General features: G+C 38.3%; 1 protein-coding gene across 1 annotated transcript in view; it reads left to right on the top strand.

The window, feature by feature from the left end:
• Positions 1 to 22,565, top strand: part of TSPAN8 (tetraspanin 8) — a 34,967-nt gene extending 12,402 nt beyond the window's left edge. The window contains exons 3-8 of the mRNA XM_086403699.1: positions 3,607 to 3,744; positions 8,414 to 8,488; positions 8,588 to 8,695; positions 15,647 to 15,781; positions 19,097 to 19,180; positions 22,282 to 22,565. Coding sequence (XP_086259825.1) covers positions 3,607 to 3,744; positions 8,414 to 8,488; positions 8,588 to 8,695; positions 15,647 to 15,781; positions 19,097 to 19,180; positions 22,282 to 22,335 — 594 coding nt within the window. The 3' untranslated portion in view covers positions 22,336 to 22,565. The remainder of the gene's footprint in view (positions 1 to 3,606; positions 3,745 to 8,413; positions 8,489 to 8,587; positions 8,696 to 15,646; positions 15,782 to 19,096; positions 19,181 to 22,281) is intronic.
• The last annotated feature ends 4,785 nt before the right edge of the window (positions 22,566 to 27,350 follow it).

Here is a 27,350-nt window from a genome sequence, read left to right as displayed (position 1 = left end):
GTACTGATAACTCAGCTGGTGAAGCTTCAACTGTCTTGGATATCTTAGGGTTTTCCTGACTGGCTACGATGTCATGAAACCACCTTGATGGTGAGTGGGTAGACCAGGTTTCCTGATGCTGCTTTTTTGGATTGTTATCTGTCTTTACTCAGATGCCATGCCTGGTTACTAACAAAACTGATTTCTTAGCTCCAATCTTAACAAGCAAACCAATTAAAAAAAAAAAAAAAGAACCCAGAAAAGCCTGAAAAAGAGGCAAAAAAATCTTTAGGACATAACCAAGCTTTCTAAATATGCAATTGAAACACTATCTGTAAGCATCAACTCTTAAAGACAAAAGAAGCATTGGGTATTCACAGAGGCTGACCTAATTCCTTTCATAAGTGGGAAACTGGAGCCCAGTAAAGTTAGTTGACTTTCATGTTTAGAAACTAATTTATAAAGACTCTGAATATATATAGAATATAGATTTTGTTTTTAGTGCACTTACATCTTTGGCACATTCCTTCCTTCTGATTGTCAAACAAAGGCTTTGTCTAGGCTATGAATTGATTTTAAAAGTCTTTACAAATGTAAAGGTCATGAGTAGTAGTGAGTAGTAGTAGTAGTCTGTGTTTTGGTATTTCCTTTTAAAGGCACACATCTGCATGCTGTGCCGCAGATGCCAGAAGGCACCTTCTTAGCTAGTGTAAGAACTAGTGGTCTGCCTAGAAATAATCCAGTAGATAAAGCTCCTGAGAGATGAATGGGTTGCTCACAGCATTCATATATCACGCAGGCACAAGGTTTCATTGTTTCATTGTGATTTGCTTCTGGTCATATCTGTAGAGCAAGAGATAGATTGAGGCTAGGTGTTATGATGGTGATGAAGGTTATGTATGTGGGGAAGAGAAGAACCAAATTATGCAGGGTTGCTTGTCCAGCCCATCATAAAGAGACCTAAGATGTTTTCCTCAATATCCCATTTCTAAATAGTCAGGCAAAATGAAGAGTTTCTGGAAGACTATAGACTATATTTCCTGGGAACAAGATAGACTTGATATGGAATATCAGGAGCTAGACTTATTTTCTTAGTTTAAAATACGGTTGGCTTGTTTTGGCAAATGTATAGACCTCTGTAATCACTATTACAATCAAAATGAGAAGAATTTTTATTAACTCATGAAAGTTTCCTCATATCCCTTTGCAGTCTGTTCCCTCTTTACTTGATACTCTGCTCAAAGTCCACCACTGCTCTGATTCCTATCACCATAGCTTAGATTTATCTACTCTTTTTTTAATTCCCCATCTGGATATTTTTTAAAAATAAAAATATAGTTGATTTACAATGTTATGTTAACTTCTGCTGTACAGAAAAGTGATTTAATTATACTGTACATATATATATATATACATTCTTTTAAAATATTCTTTTCCATTAGGTTTATCACAGAATATTGAATACAGTTCCCTGTGCTATACAGTAGGGCCTTGTTGTTTACTCATTCTGTATATAATAGTTTTCATCTGTTAACCTCAAATTCCCACTCCATCCCCTCCCACCCCACCTCCCCCTTGGCAACCACAAGTCTGTGCTCTATGTCTGTGAGTCTGTTTCATAAAAGTTCATTTGTGTCATATTTTAGATTCTGCATATAAGTTATATGATATGGTATTTATCTTTCTCTTTCTGACTTACTTTATTTACTATGATAATCTCTGGGGTCTTTGATATTACTGCAAATGGCATTACTTTATTCTTTTTAATGGCTGAGTAGTATTCCATATTGTGAGTATGTGTGTGTGTGTATGTGTGTGTAGCATTGTATGAATATCAGACAATGTTGAGTATCAGACCTTGTATGAATAGCAGAGCATATCTTCTTTAAAAATTTTTTTATTTTATTTTTAATTGGAGAATAATTACTTTACAATATTGTGATGATTTCTGCCATACATCAACATGAATCAGCCATAGGTATACATCTGTTCCATCTCTCTTAAACCTCCCTCCCACCTCCCTCTCCATCCCACCCTTCTAGATTATCACAGAGCACTGGCTTTGGGTTTCCTGCATCATACAGCAAATTCCCACTGACTACATTTTACATATGGTAATGTATATGTTTCACTACTACTCTCTCCAGTCATCCCACCTTCTCCCCTGTCTACTGTAACCAAAAGTCTGTCCTTTATGTCTGCATCTCTTTTGCTGCCCTGTAAATAGGACCGTCAGTACCATCTTTCTAGACTCTCTCTATATGCATTAATAATGATATTTGTCTTTCTCTTTTTGACTTCACTCTGTATAATAAGCTCTAGGTCCATCCATCTCATTGGAACTGACTCAAATGCATTTCTTTTTATAGCTGAATAACATTCCATTTTGTATATACACCACAACTTCTTTATCCATTCATCTGTCAACGGACATCTAGGTTGCTTCTATGTCCTAGCTATTTTAAATAGCATATGTAGCATATCTTCTTTATCCATTCATCCACTGATGGACATTTAGGCTGTTCCCATGTCTTGGCTGTTGTGAATAGTGTTGCTTTGAACATAAGGATGCATATTTTTTTGACTTATAGTTTTATCCAGATATATGCCTAGGACTAGGATTGCTGGGTAATATGGCTACTCTACTTTTAGTTTTTGAGGAACCTCCATAGTGCTTCGTATAGTGACTGCACCAGCTTACATCCCACCAACCATGTAGGAGGGATCCCTTTTCTCCACACCCTCTCCCTCACTTTTTTGTAGACTTCATGATGGCCATTCTAATTGATATGAGATATCTCATTATAGTTTTGATTTGCATTTCTTTAATAGCAAGCTATATTGAGCACCTTTTACATGTGTGTTAGCTATCTTTATGTTCTTGTAGAAATGTCCATTTAGTTCTTCTGCCCATTTTTTGATTGGGTTGTTTTTGTTGTTGTTGCTGTTGATAGCATGAGTTATTTGTATCTTTTGTAAATTGATCCCTTGTAGGTCGCATTGTTTGCAAATATTTTCTCCCATTTTGTAGGTTGTCTTTTTGTTTTGTTTATGGTTTCCTTTGCTATGCATAAGCTTGTAAGTTTGATGAGATCCCATTTGTTTATTTTTTCATAGATTTATCTTTCTGGATTGCCATATAAATGGAATTATACAGCAGTCACTCTTTTGAATATGGTACATTTATCTCAACATAATGTTTTAAAGATTTACTCATACTGTTGAATCAGTAGTTTGAGGAATTTAGGCTTTATAATTTAACTAGACTACCATAAAAACATATTTATGATGCTACTTAGGTATAAAACACAAAATATGCCAATCAAAGATCACATCATGGATAAAACTGATCCTTCTAAACTTTAAAAAATTTTTATTTGAAAGCCTATTGCATTTCTTCCACCCAATATAAATCTTCAAAAGGCATAAAATTGGAACATTGCACAAGTAACATCTCAATAGAAGGTAAGCTCCTTAAAGGCAGGAATTTCTGCTTGTTTATGTCACTATGGCATCTTGGTGTCTTAGAACAAGATTTGGCACATAGCAGTTCCCCAGTGGATGTTTGTTGAATAGTAAATATTAAGAAAAGGAATTTTCTGTCATTAATCTCTTTTTCATTTTCAGATTCTCGCTCCTGGGGATGCTGACCTTAACCTCTTTATTGCTGTGAATATATTAATTTTTGTGGGTGCTGTCATCATGATTCTGGGTTTCCTGGGATGCTGTGGTGCCATGAAAGAAAACCAGTTCATGATGATTTTGGTGAGTTTTCCCAATGCATCCCAATACCCAACCTTCAGACTTTGGAGGATTATCTCCCATCCCGATTATCTGTAAGAAGGACTTGTGAAGGTTGATGTAAGTCTCTCACTTAATTTAGAGGGTTTGGTTGTGGAAGCTAATATAATTATCTCAAATTAGAGGGTACCATGAGAGAAGTAATCCAAGTCTATGCCCCAACCAGTAACACTGAAGAAGCTGAAGCTGAATGGTTCTAATGAAGACCTACAAGACCTTTTAGTACTAACACCCAAAAAAGACATCTTTTTCATTATAGGGGACTGGAATGCAAAAGTAGGAAGTCAAGAAACACCTGGAGTAACAGGCAAATTTGGCCTTGAAGTACAGATTGAAGCAGGGCAAAGGCTAACAGAATTTTGCCAAGAAAATGCACTGGTCATAGCAAACACCCTCTTCAACAACACAAGAGAAGGCTCTATACATGGACATCACCAGATGGCCAACACTGAAATCAGATTGATTATATTCTTTGCAGCCAAAGATGAAGAAGCTCTATACAGTCAGCAAAAACAAGACCAGGAGGAGACTGTGGCTCAGATCATGAACTCTTTATTGCCAAATTCAGACTTAAATTGAAGACAGTAGGGAAAACCACTAGACCATTCAGGTATGACCTAAGTCAAATTCTTTACGATTATACCATGGAAGTGAGAAATAGATTTAAGGGACTAGATCTGATAGACAGAGTGCCTGAAGAACTATGGACAGAACTCAGTTTCATTGTACAGGGGGAGGCAGTGATCAAGACCATCCCCAAGAAAAAGAAAATGAAAAATGCAAAAAGGAAAAATGGCTGTCTGAGGAGGCCTTACAAATAGATGTGAAAAGAAGAGAAGTGAAAAGCAAAGGAAAAAAGGATAGATATACCTATTTGAATGCAGAGTTCCAAAGAATAGCAAGGGGAGATAAGAAAGCTTTCCTCAGTGACCAGTGCAAAGATAGACAGGAAAACAATTTAACAGGAAAGACTAGAGAGCTCTTCAAGAACATTAGAGCTACCAAGGGAATATTTCATGCAAAGATGGGCTCAATAAAGGACAGAAATGTTATGGACCTAATGGAAGCAGAAGATACTAGGAAGAGATGGCAAGAATACACAGAAGAACTGTACAAAAAAGATATTCATGACCCAGATAATCGCAGTGGTGTGATCACTCACCTAGAACCAGACATCCTGGAATGCAAAGTCAAGTGGGACTTAGGAAGCATCACTACGAACAAAGCTAGTGGAGGTGATGGAGTTCCAGTTGAGCTATTTCAAAGCCTAAAAGATGATGCTGTGAAAGTGCTACACTCAATGTGCCAGCAAATTTGGAAAACTCAGCAGAGGCCACAGGACTGGAAAAGGTCAGTTTTCATTCCAATCCCAAAGAAGGGCAATGCCAAAAAATGCTCAAACTACTGCACAATTGCACTCATCTCACATGCTAGTAAAGTAATGCTTAAAATTCTCCAAGCCAGGCTTCAGCAATACATGAACTGTGAACTTCCAGATGTTCAAGCTGGTTTTAGAAAAAGTGGAGGAACCAGAGATCAAATTGCCAACATCCAGTGGATCATGGAAAAAGCAAGAGAGTTCCAGAAAAACGTCTACTTCTGCTTTATCGACTATGCCAAAACCTTTGATTATGTGGATCATAAACTGTGGAGAATTCTGAAAGAGATGGGAAAATCAGACCACCTGACCTGCCTCTTGAGAAATCTCTATGCAGGTCAGGAAGCAACAGCTAGAACTGGACATGGAATGACAGACTGGTTCCAGATTGGGAAAGGAGTACGTCAAGGCTGTATATTGTCACCCTGCTTATTTAACTTATATGCAGAGTACATCATGAGAAATGCTGTGCTGGAAGAAGCACAAGCTGGAATCAAGATTGCTGGGAGAAATCTCAATAACCTCAGATATGCAGATGTCACCACCATTATGGCAGAAAGTGAAGAAGCACTAAAGAGCCTCTTGATGAAAGTGAAAGTGGAGAGTGAAAAAGTTGGCTTAAAGCTCAACATTCAGAAAACTAAGATCGTGGCAATCATTCCCATCACGTCATGGAACCCATAAGGAAGACTAACAAGTAAACAATTAGCTACAGCAAAGGTGGTCCAAGAAGAAAAGAGCAATGATAGAGGAGGGAACCTTCAAGCTGGAAGCAGAAGTGGATAAGGTGTTTGTATGTATAAGGGTGTGATGAGCTTTCCAGGGAGAGAGGCTGGCAGTATATCTTTGGGGACTGAAAAATTTTGGGTATGGCTAGAGTGTGTAAGGACTATTTTCAGTAAATGATGGAAGGTGGGTCTGAGTGTGGACTAGAGTCAAACCACAGTCTATGCTAAGAAAATTGTAAGGACATGAGATAATCAGATTTGTCTTTTAGAAATCTTCAAGGATAATTTGGGTAGAGATAACCGACAGATAATTTACTTTGAACACATACATAGTAGAAAATAATAAAGAGGATATAGAAAAAAAATTTTTTTAATTCAAGTATTTATTAGATAGAAATCTGACATAAGAGTTTATCAGAGCTCATCTGAACTTGTTTCTTCTCTAATAAAAGAAGCATTGTGTCAGTCCCTGATGGTTTTTAACTAATGGTTTATTATGAGGCAAGGTAAAAGAGCTTTCAGTTCAGTTCAGCTCAGTCTCTCAGTCATATCAGACTCTTTGTGACCCCATGGACTGCAGCACGCCAGGCCTCCCTGTCTGTCACCAACTCCTGGAGCTTGCTCAAACTCATGTCCGTCGAGTCGGTAATGCCATCCAACCATCTCATCTTCTGTCGTCCCCTTCTCCTGCCCTCAATCTTTCCCAGCATCGGCGTCTTTTCATATGAGTCAGCTCTTTGCATCAGGTGGCCAAAGTATTGTAGTTTCAGCTTCAGCATCAGTCCTTCCAATGAACATTTAGGACTGATTTCCTTTAGGATGGACTGGTTGGATCTTGCAGTCCTAGGGACTCTCAAGAGTCTTCTCCAACACCACAGTTCAAAAGCATCAGTTCTTTGGTGATCAGCTTTCTTTATGGTCCAACTATCACATCTATGCATGATTACTGGAAAAACCATAGTTTTGACTACATGGACCTTTGTTGTCAAATTAATGTCTCTGTTTTTTAATATTCTGTCTAAGTTTGTCATAGCTTTTCTTCCAAGGAGCAAGTGTCTCTTAATTTCATGGCTGCAGTCACTATCTGCAGTGATTTTGGAGCCCCCTCAAAATAAAGTCTCTCACTGTTTCCATTGTTCCCCATCTGTTTGCCATCAAGTGATAGGACTGGATGCCATGATCTTAGTTTCTGAATGTTGAGTTTTAAGCCAGCTTTTTCATTCTCTTCTTTCATTTTCATCAAGAGGCTCTTTAGTTCTTCTTCACTTTCTGCCATAAGGGTGGTGTTATCGGCATATCTAAAGTTATTGATATTTCTCCTAGCAATCTTGATTCCAGCTGTGCTTTATCCAGCCTGGAATTTCTCATGATGTACTCTGCATAGAAGTTAAATAAGCAGGGTGATAATATACAGCCTTGATGTACTCCTTTCCCGATTTGGAACCAGTCTGTAGTTCCATGTCCAGTTCTAACTGTTGCTTCTTGACCCGCATATAGATTTCTCGGGAGGCAGGTCAGGTGGTCTGGTATTCCCATCTCTTGAAGAACTTTCCACAGTTTGTTGTGATCCACATAGTCAAAGGCTTTGGCATAGTCAATAAAGCAGAAGTAGATGTTTTTCTGGAACCCTCTTGCTTTTTCAATAAGAGAGCTTTAATGGAACTCTAATATCATCCCTGGTGGTTGGTTTTTGTTAATAAGGCCTCATTTGCACTTTGGGGACTTTAATTACTTGAGGAGCTTGTTTTTATGAAAATTAATTTGTGGGAACCTCTGAAATTAGAATTCAGTATATCTGAGGCAGGTTTCAGGACTACATTTGTAAAAGACTCCAGGTTATTCTCATAGTGGTAGAGACATTGTTTTGAAGCCAGTTCTGAAATTTGTCTTGAAGTTTGAGTTTGTATTTGATGAAGAAAAAAATCATATTCAAACAACTTCATTTAAGTTTTTGAACTTCCCTCCATTCAACATCATACTGATGCCTACAATCCTATGATTCAATTTTAGTTTTAATCATTTTCCTTAGTCTCAGAGAAGGCAATGGCACCCCACTCCAGTACTTCTGCCTGGAAAATCCCATGGACAGAGGAGCCTGGTAGGCTGCAGTCCATGGGGTCGCTGAGGGTCGGACATGACTGAGTGACTTCACTTTCACTTTTCACTTTCATGCATTGGAGAAGGAAACGGCAACCCACTCCAGTGTTCTTGCCTGGAGAATCCCAGGGACTGGGGAGCCTGGTGGGCTGCTGTCTATGGGGTCACACAGAGTCAGACACGACTGAAGTGACTTAGCAGCAGCAGCAGTAGCAGTTAGTCAGTCTCTGGAGCAAATGCTTCTGAGCAGTAATGGCTCCAACTTTGATTCTTGAGGCGGAGAGTGGAATAAATGAAGAGCATGGTTAATACTCCTACTGTAATTAGGATCCCTACTGCAGATAGAAGTGCCATGTCCAAAATGTCCCCAGGTGGTTAAGGAATGTACTGGGGATAATATTGAATATATTTTCCTTTTCTTTTTTTTCAGTTTTTCGTAGGACTGCTTATGATCCTACTCCTGCAGGTGGCGGCAGGTATCGTAGCAACTACTAGGAAATCTAAGGTGTGTACACATATTATACCTGACAGTTTTGGAAAAGTGTGAAAAATTGACATGCTACCTCCTGGCATGAATCATTTAACAGCACTTTTCAATTTTCAGACTGAACAAGCTCTGAATAAGACTCTCTTGATTAATGCACGTCTTTTGAGTTCAACAGATGAAAATGAAAGAGTATTCCAGAAAGCCTTTTCTGAACTTCAAGAAGAGGTAATTAGAACTTGTGGGTTATCTGGAGAGTTGGACATAGTTCTCCTTTTACTTAGTTTTTGACAGCTGTGTTCCTTAAGAATTGGAAAAATATCTCCCTTTTGCATATTTTGACCAATTATTCTGTCACTATGCAACAGGAAGAATCCGGGACTATTTCTAATTTTTTCCCCAGCTTCTTATGGAGTTCTGAGGCAGTTTAGGACAGATATTAAGAGGATATGTTTACAATAGATTAAGTCTTGATTGAGCCAAATCAATAATTGCTTTAATATTTACCATTTAGAAGGATAGTGTGTTTTGAATGCTTGGAATTTCCCTTCTCTCTTTCTCTGCCTCCATGCCCCACTTTTCTTTCAAAAATAATTATGCTGCTGCTGCTAAGTCGCTTCAGTCATGTCCGACTGTGCGACCCCATAGACGGCAGCCCATCAGGCTCCCCCGTCTCCGGGATACTCCAGGCAAGAACACTGGATTGGGCTGCCATTTCTTTCTCCAATGTATGAAAATGAAAAATGAAAGTGAAGACGTTCAGTCGTGTCTGACTTTTAGCGTCCCCATGGACTGCAGTCTACCAGGCTCCTCTGTCCATGGGATTGTCCAGGCAAGAGTACTGGAGTGGGTTGCCATTGCCTTCTCTGAAAAATAATTATAGCTATTGTTTATTGCTGCTTAGTATGTATCAGATTTACATTCAATAGCTCACTTAATTCTGAAAACAAGTCTATGAGATGAATAATATCATTACCCTCATTATCTTTATCCATAGAAGACAATGGCAACCCACTCCAGTACTCTTGCCTGGACAATCCCATGGACGGAGGAGCCTGGTAGGCTGCAGTCCATGGGGATGCTAAAAGTCAGATACGACTGAACATCTTCAGTTTCATTTTTCACTTTCATGCATTGGAGAAAGAAATGGCAACCCACTCCAGTGTTCTTGCCTGGAGAATCCTGGGGACGGGGGAGCCTGATGGGCTGCCGTCTATGGGGTCGCACAGAGTTGGACACAACTGAAGTGACTTAGCAGCAACAGCAGCAGCATTATCTTTAATAGACAGATAAGGGGATTACAACTTAGAGAGGCATGACAGCTAACAAGTGATGGGATTGGAATTTGAATGCAGGTCTGTCTGACTCACTAATTCTTTTTAATCAGTAGACTAGCCCCCGTCCCCCTTGGTATGTATGTATGCATGTATGTATTTACTTTGGCTACTTCACTGTCTTCAGGGTAAAGTCAAGATTTGGATATAGGTTGAATGTATTCCACTCTTTGGCTCCTACCTCATATTTTAATTTTACTAAAGACTACTCCATGAATAAAGCACTCTGGTCCAACCAGTGTCTACTCAGGATGTCTTAAATAATTCTGCCTTCCTGCCTTTGCATCATTCCTCATCCTTAGAATGTAGTTACTACTTTTCTTTTTTTTGACTTGCTTTCTTTTTTAAAAAAATTTTAATTGGAAGATAATTACAATATTGTGATGGTTTTTGCCATGCATCAGTGTGAATTGGCCATAGGCATACATATGTCCCCTCCCTTCAGAACCCCCTCTTCCCTCTATCCCTCCAGCTTGTCACAGAGCACTGGTTTTGACTGCCTTGTGTCATACACCAAACTCCCACTGGCTATCTCTTTTCCATATGTTAATGTGTATGTTTCAATGCTATTTTCTCAAGTCATCCCACCCTCTCCTTCTCCCACTTAGTCCAAAAGTCTGTTCTTTCTTTACAAATACTACCTGTACTTTGAGACTTGACTGAAATATCGCTCTGTGAAACTCCTCCCCTCTACAGATTATTTACTCAGAATTTCCATCATATTAAAGACATGTAGCATTTATTTCATGTATGTCATAGAAATCCTCAGAATCTCAGAGTAGAGCAGGATTTTACAGGACATTTAACCTGACTTATCATTAACTGGGGCTTCCCAGGTGGTATTAGTGGTAAAGAACCTGCCTGTCAATGCATGTAGGTGTGAGATGCGAGTTTCATCCCTGGGTTGGGAAGATCCCCTGGAGAAGGGAATGGCAACCCACCCTAGTTTTCTTGCCTGGAGAATCCCATGGACAGAGGAGCCTGTTGGGCTACAGTCCATAAGGGACACGAAGAGTCGCACATGACTTAAGTGACTTAGCACACACGCCATTAACTGAAGTACTTTATGTTTATGTTCATCCACCTTCTAATTAAATATGGAAGAGCCAACAGTTTGCCCATTTTGCCCATCCCATCCCATTCCCTTTGCATCCAAGTTTGATGATTAATGTGTCCTTTCTTAATTTGAAACAAAATCTTTCTCCCCTAGAATTTATATAATTTAGTTTTAGTTCTTCCTTACGGAGTTTCAGAGGAAAGAGAAAATCTGCTTCTACAATTGCAACTTTTTCTTTGAAACTGGCTTCTTGTATGACTTCTAAGAGCTTTGATTTTCAAGTCAAAACATCCTAACATCCCTGGTTACTTGAACTATTTATCAGATGACATTTCCCCCAGAGCCCAGTTCCTATTTGGATAGACTCCAGCTTGTAAAAATTCTGCTTAAAGCATCATTTCCAGGAGCTGAAACCTGATATGCACTAGTCCCTGTTTAACTTCCTCTGTGTTGTGTTTCTCCTAGCTCAGCCAGAGCTGCATTCCTTGATCCTCTCTCTGCTTGGATCATTCCCACTTTAGAGTCCAGATTAATCCAGGTTTAAAAGCAGGAAAAATTTAGGCAACTCAGCTTTTCCACTGGGAGGGGCCAAGCATCCTTGATTTTCCCTGTTACTCTAGGACGAAATATACTCCAGGTAACCACGAGTCTCTGGGGGTCCTGAGTCACACTTGCTGCAGTTGTCCCTGGTATCCAAGGTCTTAGTGTCATCCATGGGATTCTAAATGTTCTGTTTGTTGTAGCACAATTCTTTTTTTTAATATATGTACATTTATACTTTTCTTCTGAAGACAATACACACTGTCAGATATTTTGATACTGAAGCTTCAGTAATTCAGCCACCTGATGTAAAGAGCCAACTCATTGGAAAAGATCCTGACGCTGGAAAGATTGGGGGCAGGAGGAGAAAGGGGCAACAGTGGATGAGATGGGTGGATGGCATCACTGACTCAATGGACATGAGATTATGCAAACTCATGTTTGGGAGATAGTGAAGGACAGGGAAGCCTGGGGTGCTGCAGCCCATGGACTTGCAAAGAGTTGGACACGACTTAATGACTGAACAACAACAAAAACAAATAATTGCTTTAGAATGCTGCATTAGTTTCTATTGTACAATGAAGTGAACCAGCTATTTGTATGCATACCTCTCCTCTTGCGCCTCCCTCACACCCCCCATCCTAGCCCTCTAGGTCGCCACAGAGCACTGAGCTGAGCTCCCTGTGTGGGGCACAATTCTGACCTATTTCCGTGCATGAATTCTGTGCCTGAAGCTTCTTGGGTTCACAGGACTATGGTTCTTTTTTACAGAATTGTCTATTCTGGTTTTTGTTTGTTTTATAATATATATCCACCAGGACGTTCTTTTCTATTTTTTTGTAATGCTTCTTTGGAAAAAGAAAACTCTGGCTGGATGACCTGGGGTCCCATCATACAGAGATAATTTGTAGTTACTAAGTGACTTTCTTTTTGGTTTTCAGGGAATTCCCACACAAATTCTCTGCTAATATACTATTAGAACATGCCCATCTTGGATTCTTGGAAATGATTATTTGTATCATTCACTGAGAAGTGCCTAGTTCATCCAATGCTCTCACACTTTCGATACATCCCAGCCAACTTCTTCCCCAGCTGCTCCCACACCTGATCTGGTGACTAGCTTCCAAACCAAGTTAAGTCTTTCTACCTCCTTCTCTGTCTCCTGTGTATCTCTAGGCTGTCCTAAGGGATACTGTACTCCAAAAATGGATTGATCTGTGAGAGTATATAGTGGGATTTATATTCTTTTTGATCTGCTGTGTCTGTATCAGTCATTCAAGTTTATTTAATCAGAAAGAGTGAGCAATTGATTGTGTCTACTGTGGAAGCAAGAAAAGAAGTTGTTTCAAGATTATTCTCTTTTCTAATATTGATTGACCTTGAAACCATCCGAAGTCTCCAACTGTTTGTCATGTGACTATCTAATGAATCATATATTTGAGCAAGTGAATCTTTGAGCCAAATCACAAGGCTTTATCTCCGCCACAGTTGGACCTGCTGAAGGCCGTTGTGTGAAATATCTTTGGAACTCCAGTTTGTATTCAAGTGTATTAATCATCATTCCCATCTCTATATCAACTATAGAGTTGAAAAGGTATTTTCCATAATGTTATCTAAAGTATTCATATCAGTGTTGAACAGATCCTGTTCACGTGAGAGTATAAAGGAAGCAATAACAACCACCACCACAAAACACAATCAACAATGATGACAATATATGTTGAGTACTTTCTAGCCCCGGCATTGGGCTAAACACTTCATATCTTCACATGGATATTCTAATTTTATCTTTGCAACAAATCTATGAAGGAATGAATGATACTATCATTAAAAACTATCATTATCTGTATTTTACAGATGAAGAAATTGTGGCATAGAGAGGTTTAAGGAACGTGAGTAACAGGTCACTCAGTAAGTGAAAGTCCTTTTAATATCCTTGTATGGCAATGCATCTGAGCCTAAAAACCACCCAGTCTGGGTTCTATTTTCTTAAGCAATTTTTCTTCTTTTCTGCATGAAAAGTTTTGTCTCTAATTAGAGCAAATATGACAAGATGAGAGAGAATTACCTCTCACTTTCATCTAATAATACTATGACCCATTACTCTGAGTCATTGGGCTTATTGCTTTCTTGTTTTCCTTTCCCAAACATGACAGCAACTTCCCTTAGTGTTTGTCCATGTTTAGTTGCCATAGGAAGCAACACTTCAAACAAAGCTAGTGGAGATGATGGAATTCCAGCTGAGATATTTCAAATCCTAAAAGATGATGCTGGTAAAGTGCTGCACTCAATATGCCAACAAATTTGGAAAACTCAGCAGTGGCCAGAGGGCTGGAAAAGGTCAGTTTTCATTCCAATCCCAAAGAAAGGCAGTGCCAAATAATGTTCAAACTACCATATGATTATATTCATTTCACATGCTAGCAAAGTAATGCTCAAAATTCTCTAAGCTAGGCTTTAACAGCACATGAACCAAGAACTTCCAGATGTGCAAGCTGAATTTAGAAAAGGAAGAGGAACCAGAGATCAAATTGCCAACATCTGTTGGATCATAGGAAAAGCAAGAGAATCCTAGAAAAACATCTTATTCTGCTTCATTGACTATGCTAAAGCCTTTGACTGTGTGGATCACAACAAACTGTGGAAAATTCTTCAAGAGTCAGGAGTACCAGACCACCTTACCTGTCTCCAGAGAAACCTGTATGGTCAAGAAGCAACAGTTAGAACTGGACATGGAACAACAGACTGTTTCAAAATTGGGAAAGGAGTACATCAAGGCTATATATTGCCACCCTACTTATTTAACTTCCATGCAGAGTACATCATGTGAAATGCTGGGCTGCATGAAGCATAAGCTGGAATCAAGATTGCTGGAAAAATTATCAATAACCTCAGATGTGCAGATGACACCACCCTTATGCCAGGAAGCGAAGAGGAACTAATGATGATGAAAGTGAAAGAGGAGAGTGAAAAAGTTTTTTTTAAACAGAACATTCAAAAAATGAAGATGGCATCTGGTCCCATCACTTCATGGTAAATAGATGGGGAAACAATGGAAACAGTGAGAGACTTTATTTTGAGGGGGCTCCAAAATCACTGCAGATAGTGCTGCAGCCATGAAATTAAAAGACGCTTATTCCTTGGAAGGAAAGTTATGACCAAAGCAGACAGCATATTAAAAAACAGAGAAATTACTTTGACAACAGATGTCTGTCTAGTCAAGGCCATGGTTTTTCCAGTAGTCATGTATGGATATGAGAGTTGGACTATAAAGAAAGCTGAGCGCAGAAGAATTGATGCTTTTGAACTGTGGTATTGGAGAAGACTCTCCGACAAGAGATCAAACCAGTCAGTCCTAAAGGAAATCAACCCTGAATATTCACTGGAAGGACTGATGCTAAAGCTGAAGCCTGATATGAAGGTGGCTATCTCATTGGAAAAGACCCTGAGGCTTGGAAAGTTTGAAGGTAGGAAGAGAAGGGGATGACAGAGGATGAGATGGTTGGATGGCATCACTGACTAAATGGACATGAGTTTGGGCAAGCTCCAGGAGTTGGTGAAGAGCAGGGAAGCCTGTCGCGCTGTAGCCCACGGCATTGCAAAGAGTTGAACATGACTGAGTGACTGAACAACAACCAAATGTTTGGTTTATTTTAAGCCTTAACCTTCCTGACATTATTCTAAGAATTTCATTCTTAATTTCCCCCTCTTTGTTGTTTTACAGATGTCTAAGTAAAATCCAATCTCATGGAAGGCCAGCTGAGCATCTTCTTTGGGTTTTGAGATGCCTCTCACTCTTCTCCCCCTTTCCTCCAAAAGTGATCAAAGGTCATGAGATATAAGGTTCACCTTATAAACCTCTCATATTTTTTAAGTAAAGGTACTTTAAAGGAATGTTAACTTTCTCATGAGCCCTCTAGAAGCTTATTTCCTAAGATATAAGAAACATAAATCTGATTCTGCCTCTCTTTTGTCATTAAAAAATAGAAGGTGAGTGCTTAATATTTTTTCCAAATTCTTCAGACTTTTGCACCTGAAACTTTATTTTTCCTCCATTGATATGAAGTCCAAAATGGAATATTCTTTGATTCTTGTTTCTACATTCAGGGAGGTAGATGAGGTTACTCACATAATATTCTGGTTTAAGAAGCATCTTTATAGTGATTTCAAAAGAATGTGATTCAATGTATTGACAGTGTTTTTATCCTCTCTAGTGACTGTTTTTCACATCTACTTTTCATCAAACAGTTAAAATGTTGTGGTTTGGTCAATGGAGCTTCTGATTGGGGAAGTAATTTTCAACACTATTATAGGACATGTGAATGTCCAAGTGAATCAGATTCTTCTTGTACAAAGTATAGTGGAAAAACTATTTACAAACAGGTGAGAACAAATCCAATTTGGCACAGTAAGTGGTTCTGTTATTTTATTCACAATGAAAATCTCTACAAAATATTAAATTTCAGCAATTACAAAAAAAAGTCCCAGGAATTTCCCTGAGAAATAAAAAATAAATCCTTTTTAAAAGATAAAAGCAGATATAAAAGAATAAAAGTATTTTATTTCTTCTATGAGTTTGGCATCATTTAAACTCAACTTTACTAGATCAAAGAATCATTCTGCTGCAAGGGGAGGCAAGTACAAACTAACAGATAAAATTTATTTTGTCCTCTCTTTGGTGACTTTAATCATTTTTTCTCCACTATTTTTTTTTCTATTTTAACATATGCTTTAGAAATGTATATTTTTACTTTAATTTTCAAAGTAAAGCTTTCTTTTTCAAATCAAAGTTTGCTTTTCTCAAGTAATTGTATTGAATGTAGAAAAATAACTTGGGCTTTAGAGATTTCAGCTTTGAATGTTAAGTGTACCTACCAGTTTATCTAATTATTGTTCCAGTTGAGAAGTTGCTTCACACCTTTAAAGTCACTGAAAACTTGGGTTTGTGTTTCATGTGTTATAGACGACATATTTATGTTACTTGCAGGTGTTAATACGTGGATGTCGTATTCCTTATTATTGCTTAATTCATCAAATATTTACTGACCACTTTCTATGTGCTGGCCTTTTATCAGCTGCTGGGTATCCATTCCTGAATATGCTGCAGTGTCTGCACTCATGAAGTGAATGCTGTCCTAGGGAAGAGAGAAAAATAATTAGGCAACTTTAATTCAATGAACTACTGGTATTTCTTGGATAGGGACAGGCACAAGATATCTAACCCCATCTATCTCAGTCTTCGGAGTTCAAGATACAGCTTCCTGGAGGACATGATATCTACCCCTTACCGTAGGGTTTTACATAATTTATTCCTTCTTCCTGGAAGAAACTTTGGATGGATGTGTACAAAAATGACAGTTGATATTACTGTTTCACTTATTTGCTATTATTCTTTGGTGCCTACTATGTGTCAGATAGGCTTCCCTCGTAGCTCAGTTGGTAAAGAATCTGCCTGCAGTGCAGAAGACCCAGGTTCAGTTCCTGGGTTGGGAAGATCCCCTGGAGAAGGGACTGACAACCCACTCCAGTATTCCTGCCTGGAAAATCCCATGGACAGAGGAGCCTGGCAGGTTATGGTCTGTGGGATCACAAGGGTCAGACAGGACTTAATGACTAAACTACCACCACCATGTGTCAGATAGACTTTGCTAGACTTAGACATGCTTTTGGACCCTCTAGGAGATTATAGTCTAGTTGGGAAAGAGATACATGAAAGATATGATATTTCAATGGGTTAATTTCTATAATACCTGAAGATTTATTTTCAATCTAGCATGGGTTGAGTACTGGCTACTGAGGTTAATTATATATTGGGAAATAAAAAGTATCTCAGGGGAGACATCTCACCTGTTGACTATCACAGCCCTTTTACTGATGGGTTGGCAAAAATATTCATTCAAGTTTTTCTGTAACATCTGCAAGATGTTATGAAAAAACCCAAATGAATTTTTTGGCCAACCCAATAATTTTATCAAAATTAAGGAGACTGTTCTGAAGAGAAATTGCTGTTCCAATATTTAAAGTAACATATTGGGGGAGAAATTATCCATCAGATTACAGAGCTACCAAAGTGATCTGACTAAAATACTTCATTATTAATTTTTATACTCCTCTCTGTTCTCCTTCTCTCTACATAATTTTAGTGACACAATCTCCACAAGGAAAAGTGGGAATAAATATGTTAACAAATGCAGTTTCCTCTTAGGTTATTGAAGGAATTAGTAAATTAAATTGCAAATTGCTATCTATGTCTTGTTAAAGATTCAACTCAAAGATATCTTTCCTAAGAATAGATTTTGAAAAGCCCTAATATTATCCTGAAAAATAATAGATATTCCCTCCAAATTCACACATAGTTCAGCTGAAGGTAGTCTTTTGGTTGCACCAGTTTCCCAAAAGGAAGATCATAAAGTCACAAAATACTTTTGTCTGCCTTGTGTCATTTGAAAGAAGTCTGGAAAAATAAGAAATCTGGAATGTCCATATTTCACATTTTTTCCCTTCCCTTTTGCCAAGATAACCTGATTATCTAGAGGGGAAGAAGGGAGAAAACACCTAAAATATAATGAATGTGACTCAGTAGATATCATTAATCTCATAGTTTATCTTGAATGATATAATGATTCCCTCTAAAGTTTACCATTTTGAATCAGATGAGAATGGAGAAACCTATTACATGCAGGAATGCAGGGAAAAAAACTGTTTTACTCAACCACATGGAGAATTTTATTTAACAAACAGCAATATTTTGTTAACCCTTTGCATTTATAAGACTATCATAGGAATAATATATTTTCTGGCAGTACAGACAATACCACTATTATATTGCATATTCTTTTTCCATTTAAAAAAATATCCACATAATTTACAGTTGCTGAAATTTTTAGGTATAGCCTAAAATATTTTTAATGAATTTATTTTTAATTGTAGGATAATTGCTTTACAATGCAATCCCTATCAAACTATCAATGGTATTTTTCACAAATCTAGAACATAAAGTTCACAATTTGTATGGAAATACAAAAGGCCCCGAGTAGCCAAAGCAATCTTAAGAAAGAAGAGTGGAGCTAGAGGAATCAACCTGACTTCAAAGTATACTAAAATAATTTGAGCTTAATATTTCATGCTGCTTTGAATAAATGTTTAAAAATGTAGCAGAGAGACAATTTTCTAAATTCTTTTTTTGTCTAAGGTAAGAATGTAACAGTAGATAGAATGATTTTTTTTTTTCCTTTTTAAGGTAAAAATAACCCTGAGACATATTAAGGGATTTTTGAAAAAGAACTTGTTTTAAAAATGAAAATCTATACTATAATTAGCTGAAACCTCAACTAGGGAACTCTCTGCTGCAGGTTACAAACCTAAAAGATACACAGTCAAGGTGATAATAGCTCTAAAATGAACAATCAGAAGTTAGGGTAAAATGAATATTTATAGCTAAATAGTCCTAGATTCAGCAATTAGGAAGTTGAAGCAAAACTTTGTTCCTCAAATGCTTCCTAATGTATGAACAAACCACAACAGTTACAACCTTTTAGGGGCACCAGGTAGGAGCTGGAATAATAGGAATAATCCAATTCCTTTTTGTTGAGTATATTGAGTCACGTAAAAAGTCAACCCAATGAAAAAAAATCTGTACATATTACAAAAAGGTCAAAATTTGGCAAAAAGTAATTTTTTATATTTTGTTTTTAACAGTCATGCTTTGCCTCGATTAGCCAAATGTTTTCAAAACGTCTTTTCATAGTTATTGCACTAGCATTTGGACTGGCGGCTATTGAGGTACAGTATTATCTTGCATTATTTATTCTTTGTTTATTCCCTTGTTTGTTCATTAATTTTTCTAACAAATGTATGAAAAGCAAAATACAAACCAGGTACTCCAGAAAAGCACTGGGTACCAAGTGCCTGAGGCCCAGCAGCTGCATCTATCGTCCTTGGGTCTGGGGAGGGGATTATAGTCTTAGGAATTCAGCAGGGCTGAAGCTATTCTTTCTGAATGATTTCTCTCCTGGGGGGAGAAAATGGAATTAGTTTCCATACAATTTTTAGTCCCAGCTATTCTTTTCCCATTGAAAACTAGCACAGAGTTAATGTTTCTTCATTTGAAGAAACAGCACCAAACAAAATGAAAATACAAACTTTACGACTTTTTATCTCTCTTCCTGATTTTGAAACAGAAAATAACTGAGCTCAGAAGTGTGGAGAGCTATTTTCCTGTTATTCTGTTATAGAGAAATCTAACAAGTTCTAAAAATTAGACAGTTGACTTTGATTTTCTCACTGTAAGAACTATGGACTCACTTGGAGAAGTTTTTGAGGAAGCTTTGCTTGAGATGTCTGCATTTGCTCTCATCAATTTGATTATTGACTTTGAAAAACAAGAATTTTGTATAGGTTTTTATCTTGATGGGCCCTCCTGGTAGGACTTTTGCAGAAACTGAAAGTTTTTTTCTTTCTTTTTTTTTTTAATGTGACCTGAAATTCTTTGCAAAAAGATGAAATAAAACTTTCAGGGAAGTGTTTTGTAATCAATAATTGGATCTTGCTAATTTAGATATCAAGTGAGTCAAATTCACTCACAACCCACGTCAGGGCCTTGGCAAGAATCCTACCAGTATAAGGCATCTCCCTAGTTAACACCTCTGTAGGCTGGTTTGCTCAGTGAAGTAACTTCTGCTTCACTCTCACAAATGCTGCCCAGTGTTCTCCTTGGGTTTTCTGGTAGCTTTTACCTCTCTTGTGCCACATCACTGTCTGAGAGGAATTTTAGCAGAGATTGAAGCAATTTAGTATCCTAGATTGTCATTTAGGTTACTGGTGGACTTTCCCAGCCAAAGCATAAGAGAGAGGGTTGAAACTATGATTAGCAAATTGGTCTGTTAAACCTGACCTCCTTGTGCATGCTAAATCACTTCAGTTGTGTAAGACTCTTTGTGACTCTATGGACTGTATCCTGTCAGGCTCCTCTGTCCATGGGATTCTCCAGGCAAGATACTGGAGTGGGTTGCCATACCCTCCTCCATACTTCCTTCTAGCCCAAATGAATAGGTCCAGGTATGAAGCATTCTTGGTTGGTATATGTAGCTGTCTTTCTTTACATCCAATATATGACCAAAATCAATGATGCTGGGCAATAAGTCTTTCTCTCTATTCTGCCCATTGTAAAAGTTCCTTTGTTTCTTTTTTTTTTTTAATTAATTTCTTTGGTTTTACCAGGTCTTAGTTGCTGCATGAGGGATCTAGTTTCCTGAGTAGGGATTGAACCTGGGCCCCTTACTTTGGGAGCCCCGAGTCTTAGCCACTGGATCACCAGGGAAGTCCCCAAATGATTGATTTTTTATCTATAGACATTGGGATTCTCATTATTAAGTTAAACAGCCAAACTATGATATCTCTCCTTACTTGACTATAGCAACTTAAAAGCACAAAAAAAGATCAGTACTTTCTCTCTTCACTTTAATTAAGAAAAGAAAAAAGAAAAGAAAAAATCCATTGACACTGATAGTAACCACTTGTAGGCTAAAAGTTATACTAACAGAAGGTTTCAGGAATGGAGCAGTTAAATAAGAGCAAAAAGTAATTTTACATTTTTTAGATGGCTTCAGAATATGGGAGCTTGTGCACATTACTTAGCAAGATTATTCTGAGTCTTAGTGTATATTACTGTAGGATGAATCTCCTAATTATTACCTGTTTTTGTGAACAATGATACGTTTTCTCTTCAGAGGCAGTAAAATGCAGGAAAGTGTGATATTAACTGTCTAGTTTGCTGATGCATGGTGGGCTTCTATTTCAAGTTTGCAACAGCAAAAAGTGATAGCTGCCTCATCCCACTGTTTTGGACATTTTCTTCTTTCCTGGTACTGGTCTCCCAGATTTAAGGCTTGGGAGCAAAGCAAAAGACTAAATTGTAACATTTTCTCAAGTCATTCTAAAAGGATGACTTTTAGAACTTTCTGAATGAAAGTTGTTATCCTTCCAGAGAATTGGTGTTGATATATATATGTATATATATATATATATATTTTTTTTTTTTGGTAGGAAAAAAATATTGGGCATAAGTTCTCATCTGGAGGGCATTTCCAGGAAAGGAATAGTGAGCAGGACATCTTAGTACAGGGGGAGCACTGGACATGACTCAGCATAAATGGTGTCTCACCCTTTCTCTGCCTCTCCTTGGAGGAGGCTGGTGGAGCCAAAACTTTCCATCAACAGTACACACAGGTCCTTTCTGTCATTTCTGCAAAGCCACAGCATGCCACTCACCAACTTCAGAGCCAATTAGGCACTGTTTTGAGGTCCCTTATTCTTGGGGGAACCACCTAATGAGATGGAAATTATGCCGCAGATTTTCAGCTGTACATTCTCACTTTAAAGGAAATTCCTGGATGTTGCTATTCCCTTTAGATTTAGAAGATTTTTAAGAAAAAAAGTTACTTTTTTTCCCCATTCTTCTTGGAGATGCCTAAAAATATGGCAAGAGAAATTCTAGACTCCTCGATTTTGACGTGGATGATCTAAACCAGATGATAGAAGCAGTCGGTGTCTTTAGTCCCGGAGGCCTGAGTTCCCTGGAGTTCAGGGCCATGACCTACAGAAGGGTGTGTGTGTTTCAGAAGGTTGGGTTGCTCCAGAGGCAGTGCTACTGCACGATCAAATAGGGCCAGATGGAGGCAGACTGCCAGCTGAAAACCCTGATGAAGACAAAAAATACTCAGAAGCTTTCTCAATGTTAGACTCCCAGTAAGAGAGATGGCTTAGATTAATAATATTAGAATTGTCAATAGCCAGAATTTTTTCATAAATAATGTTCTTTTTATTTATAATATCTCTAGTGTATCCCTTAAATTCCACGTTCCTCCTGTCATTCTATTTTCTAGGTACTTGGTCTGATATTTTCAATTGTCCTGTACTGCCAGATGAGGAAGAAATAAAACTGTGGATGTGTCAAGCCATCATCAATCAAACCCCTTTCAAGTTTTACTTTGGAGTTGTTACTTTAAATATATGAGTGCCATGTTAAGAGCAGCTTTCCTATTAAAATGTGTCATTTAGCTGGATCACAGAGATCTTCCTGTCATATTGAACATATTTAAAGTTTCAGAGACACAAGGAAATTATATGACTGTGCATTTTCCCCCAAAATAAAAGCAATAGTCTTTTCTTTGGTGCGATCCTGTCTGATTATTGTGTTCAGGTGGTACTGAACACAGCTTAAAGGATTCATCTGGAGCCACCCAGTGGAATAATAATCTCTGAGTAACAGGGCCATAGTTAGTCAGGGCTGTGTGTCTAGTCTTTTCAGAAGCAATACTCTCTCATGAGATGTATCAACCATTGGTGATAAGATTGAATTAAGGCTCATGTTGGAAGACTGAGAGCGGCCTAGTGAAAAGTCACCACGTCTTGTCTATGTTTACTAGTGGCGTCTTGCCATTAGTTTGCCAGTCTTGCCAGGGTTTACTAATGGGGTCTGTTTTTCTCTCTGTTGAGGACAAGAAGATGCTTCCTTTCCAGCCAGTGAATTGCTGGTATGTCCGTGGATTTTCCTCTGGGACATAGTTATAAGTGCTTTTATCTTTTTAATTCTCATGAGCATTTTTGCATTTTACTTTATACTGAGGCATAATATCCACACAATAAGGGCTTCTCAGGTGGTGCTAGTGGTAAAGAACCCACCTGCCAATACAGGAGACATGAGAGATGTGGGTTAGATCCTTGGGTCAGGAACATCTCCTTGAGGAGGCCTGGAAACCCTCTCCAGTATGCTTGCCTGCAGAATCCAATGGACAGAGGAGCCTGGCAGGCTGCAGTCCATGGGGTTTCAAAGAATTGGACACAACTGAAATGACTTAGCCTGCACGCACATGTACGTATATACAATAAAGTATACAAATCTCAAGTATTCACTACCTGGATAGTATGCACTGTCCAGATGAAGATACAGAGCATCTCCAGCACACCAGAGGCCCTTCATGCTACCCTTCACTGTGGGGCATGCTAAAGCTGGCTTTCACCATGTCAACTAAAAAAAGATGTACAACTTGAGAGTTGTGAATTAAGTTTTATTTGGGACAAAATGAGGACTGCAGCCCAGGAGGCAGCATCTCAGATAGCTCTGAGAGACTGCTCCAAATTGGCAGTGGGGGAAAGATAATTTATAAGGTTTTGATGAAGGGGGAGTTCAGTACCATGAAGCACTCATTTTACAAAAGGCTTTCTGTTAGTCATGATGATCTGATATCACCATGAAGGGATTTAGTGCTTCTCTAGATATGAGGAGATGCAAGGATTGAGATCATAAAATCTGTTCCTAAAAACATCCAACCATCTAAAGACCTGTCCCACCAGATTCCCTGGAGCACAGAGCGCCTCACTCCACCCTGACTCCCTCGGGGGTTGTTGAAGGCCAGCAGCTATAGCAGCTTGGGGTTCAGTCTCCATAGAGGCAGATGGCAAAGGCTTGTTGTTCAGTCGTTGGCAATGCTCTTGCAAGTGCCAATTTCTAGTCGACACAGCTCCCTTGTAGTCATAAATCCGACCATACTTTGGGGGGCATTTCATGACCATTTTGTCCCGCGTTTCTGGGAAGGCTCGTTCCCAGTTCTGAAGAAGGTTTTTGTTGATAAGACACTCAGTGTATTATTACTGGCTTAGGTCTTAATAGTCAAAGATCTCTGGACACCTGTCTTCTAGTTATGGTCCAGGAAAGTATTCCTTCTCGTTGCATCTTTTCATACCTAGAGTTACACTGTTACAATCATGGATCATATATCAAGCTATACATTTGATCAACTGCTTCAAGTCTAGTTATCATTTTTGTTGGAGGCTCAGTCATATACTTGGTAATACAAGAAATAATAATCTTGTGAAACAAGCAAAATACAAATGGTATAGTTAATAACACTAGTGGAATTAAAAATAACTATTTTAGCAATGAGCCTCCCACACCAGTTTTTTTAAAAGATCATCAAGACTAGGGAATGGGTCACTTAAAGCAGAAATCTGATTTTTCATGTGGTTCAAATGTGTTACATTCAAGGATTTATAAGGTATGAAAGTACAGCACTCAGTTTGAATGATAGCACAAAAAGCTCCCCAAGATGCTCTAAGGTGTCAAGGGCCTTGCAATGCGTAGCACTGCCTTTCTCATTACAGAGACAGAATTCAATAGGCTAATAGCCCAGTTACTATCATTTAAATCTTATGAAAGTTGTTAAGGCTTAGATATGGTCAATTACATTCTCCAACCCCATTGAAGGCACACACACACAAGCTGCTAAGTGGTCATATGGGTAGAATACAGAACTTTGACCCATTGGGATCATACCAGTGGTAAATTGGTTAGCGTTACCTCTAATTTGTTAACACGTATGACCTTAAATTCATGCTACATAAATTCCCAGGCTACAGTTTCATATCCATCCCTGTAGATGTGAAGGCCATGAATTAGGGCCACAAATCCACTGAGTTCCATACCAACCACTCTAAGGGTAATAATAGGTATAGTTCATAAAGCACCCAGCCTTGTCTCATAATTACCAGGTTGACCATTTTTAGTATGATTTAACCATTCCCAACATAGAGGAACCTTTAAACCTAAATGACCATAGCCTGGTGTTAATTATGTAGATTCTCCCCATAGTTGTGGGAGTTTTCCTTTAAATAGATGAGAAGTTGATTTTTTATTGAGACTTAGCTCATCACTCCAAATAAGTTTAAATGACTGTAAGAGAAAAGTTAAATCTATGGCCAGCATTCCCAGAGCAGGTATTATTAACTGGCCAGGTGAGAGAATCCCATCTAATAATATCATGAAAATAGAACAGGACTGAACATTCATCTAAAATAAATTTGCTAGTGGGTATCCCTAGAGAACAGAAATCCACCAAGGTAATCCCGTAAGTACTAGACATATGTAATTGGCCACAACCAAACAATTGGATTGAGTTTATACTAGGATAGAATCGTGTCCATGATAGAAAACATTTGATTGATAGGCACAGGTCCAAGGAATCAAGAAAACATTATAAATGATCATAAAAGTCAGACCAGCATCTTGGGAAAGCTGTCTACTTCTGATGTCATCTTCTCGTCCTTGTGTAGTTTAGTTTCCTTTGTTAGAGCTTTGTTTTAAGGTGAGATTGACGTCAACAGGCCTCTCTATAGACCAGTCCAGCTTAGGGGCCTTTGGAAGTGGGAGTTAACCCAAGAGTCAATTTTCCTTCAGTTTCACTGGGCATGAGCTAGTTAAGAGAACCTGATAGAAAGGTCCTCCCATCCAGGTTGGAGACAGTTCCTTAAATTACCTCTTCCAGTCTTGATTGCAGGTCATGTATGAGGCATCTGATCTTCATCCAAAGACAGATTACTAAGATAAGCTTCAGAAACAGCCCTAGAGTGTCCTTTAATAGTGCAATTAAATTTTACATTAATATATGCTAACAACATAGAACTATCCTCCATTAACCGACTGGGATTTAACATTCATTGAAACATCTTTTTCTCCCTAAAATCACCATCATTTTTACCAAATATAACCAAATTAAGACTTGTTTGTAATATAGGTCTTGTTGCAATAAACTTGGCCTGATGATTTACATAACCATAATTGATCATAGACTTTTTTGCTTTGCTGAGACTGTAAAAGTCTCAGACTGAAAGATCTAAGTGAATTCCTCCCTTTTAAAGGTCTCCCTCTTTACCGGGAACATACTTCCTACTTCCCTCAAGCAACCAAAAACTGACTTTTATTTTAGCATTTTATAGATTGGTGAGCATAAATACCAGTAATAATTTCTAAAATCTTGGTTTTCTTAGAACATTTTAGGATGACACCAAGCATCACTTATTTTTAATCCCAAATCTCTTTAGTGTCTCTATAAGAGGTAATCAGTATTTAGTAGTAAATGTTTCAATAACTTAGCTATTCAATACACTTCCAACATTTAGTTAAGCACAACCCTTAGAAGTTCAACTTACCCCAATGCTCTTGGTATGTGCCAGTTTGTAGTAGACAACTCACTTGTCAGAGCAAAATCTATACATGTACATATACATCTCTTCCCATCTTCGTGCTCAGTGACAACACATTAGTACCTTGAAATCCACCATTGTGGGAGTACTTAAGTATTTACATCACAGAAATTCTGTAAGATCAGGGCATTCTTTTGGAGTACTGGTTGTTAAACATTTATCAATACATCACTACCCTTCAGCAAATACCTCCCTAAAGGTAACCATTCTTCTAATTTCTATGACCATCGATTTATTTTGCTCCTTCTTGAACTTTCTACAAATAGAAAGTAAAGTCTGCATTCTAGCTTCTTTTGCTCAACATTTTGTGAGATTCATCTGTATTGTTTCATGTCACTTTAGTTTATTCTCGTTGCTGAGAGGGTAACAGGCAGGAAGGCTAGGGGTCTCCAAACAGAGGAAACAGGCTACAAGTGTCAGGCATTTTTTATCTCTTTCTTAAGTGGCAGGTGTCATCTGCATATCTGAGGTTATTGATATTTCTCCCAGCAATCTTGATTCCAGCTTGTGCTTCATCCAGCCCAGTGTTTCTCATGATGTACTCTGCATATAAGTTAAATAAGTAGGGTGACAATATACAGCCTTGACATACTCCTTTTCTTATTTGGAACCAGTCTGTTGTTCCATGTCCAGTTCTAACTGTTGCTTCCTGACCTGCATATAGTTTTCTCAGAGGCAGGTCAGGTGGTCTGGTATTCCCATCTCTTGAAGAATTTTCCACAGTTTCTTGTGATCCACACAAAGGTTTTGGCATAGTCAATAAAGCAGAAATAGATATTTTTCTGGAACTCTCTTGTTTTTTCCATAATCCAGCGGATGTTGGCAATTTGATCTCTGGTTCCTCTGCGTTGTCTAAAACCGGCTTGAACATCAGGAAGTTCATGGATCACGTATTGCTGAAGCCTGGCTTGGA

This window comes from Bos grunniens, chromosome 5 (assembly GCF_055505025.1).
Source record: "Bos grunniens cultivar Pamir isolate PY7600 chromosome 5, Bosgru_T2T1.0, whole genome shotgun sequence".
Taxonomy (NCBI): Eukaryota; Metazoa; Chordata; class Mammalia; order Artiodactyla; family Bovidae; genus Bos; species Bos grunniens.
This window is presented reverse-complemented; position numbering and strand designations above follow the sequence as displayed.